At 54.3% G+C, this 995-nt stretch overlaps 1 protein-coding gene across 1 annotated transcript; it reads right to left on the bottom strand.

Annotated features, from left to right (window-relative positions):
- Positions 1–84: 84 nt before the first annotated feature.
- On the bottom strand, positions 85–562 carry Pmar_PMAR027487 (hypothetical protein; the record flags this gene model as incomplete). The annotated part of the gene is made up of 1 exon (XM_002773007.1): positions 85–562. A coding segment is annotated over one exon (478 nt), but the record flags the coding sequence as incomplete, so codon positions are not given.
- Between the last annotated feature and the right edge of the window lie 433 nt (positions 563–995).

The following is a 995-nucleotide window of genomic DNA, read 5'->3' on the forward strand; positions in this document are numbered from 1 at the left end:
TAGCCAGAAGGGTGAATGGCAATCTCGGACGAGCTGCAACGATGATGATGATGAGTAATACCAGATGATCGAGTGAGGGCCCACCTGCCAGTCGGGATTGGGCGCAACGCTCCACTCCTTAATGCCCCTGGCGACGCCTTGGCCTCGTCCCCAACCTTGTTGGTAAGCACTCTGCTGCTGATGACGACGACCAGCAGCAGCAGGACCCCAGGACTTCCCGCCGCCGCCCTTCTGATACCGTCCATCGCGCTGATGCTGCTGTTGGTAGCGGTTATTGCGGTGGTCTTGCCACCGGGGCTGGCTGTACCTTTTTGATAGAAAAACCGTAAAATAGCCGGAGAGGGTCTGAAGGGGCCGTACTTATTCACATGATGCTTCCGTGGGGCTGAGGAGGTATCGACCAGCTGGAAGCCCTTGTCCTTCTCATCCTCGCTGGGAGTGGCACTGACCCGACCCCGATTGTGGCCCTGGGCGGCCTGCATGTCTCGGATGCGCTTCCCTTGCTGGGAAAAGTCACATACTCGAACATTGCGGTAACCATCGACCAGAGAGATGAGATCACCTGAGGGTCAGAGGTGGGCCTATTCTGTATCTTCCCCGCTCAACCACAAGATACCCCTTCCTACCAGGGATTCCACTGACGGAGGTTGAACCACCAATTTGATGAGGGCCCCATTCCTCTGAGTCTGCTGCCGGGAGTATGAGAGGCTCGAAGATTGATACGTGAGGGGAAGCCATGCTACGTCCAACTGTCCCATCGTTCCCTTACGTTCTATAGCTACCCAATAAAGGCGCCGACCAGCTACTACCTAATCCCGACACGCACGCTGTCCCCATAATATCCTATTTGAACGAATACCATAACACTGTGTTATCGTAACGTAGTAGGACCTGGATGAGAAATCGACATTTACTCCTTGATCGACTCTGGCTTCCGCTATTCCACGACAAACCAAAATTTTGGCGGAGCGAAGCGTTTCATGTTCCTCAGTTTT

This window comes from Perkinsus marinus (genome assembly GCF_000006405.1).
Source record: "Perkinsus marinus ATCC 50983 genomic scaffold scf_1104296959734, whole genome shotgun sequence".
Taxonomy (NCBI): domain Eukaryota; phylum Perkinsozoa; order Perkinsida; family Perkinsidae; genus Perkinsus; species Perkinsus marinus.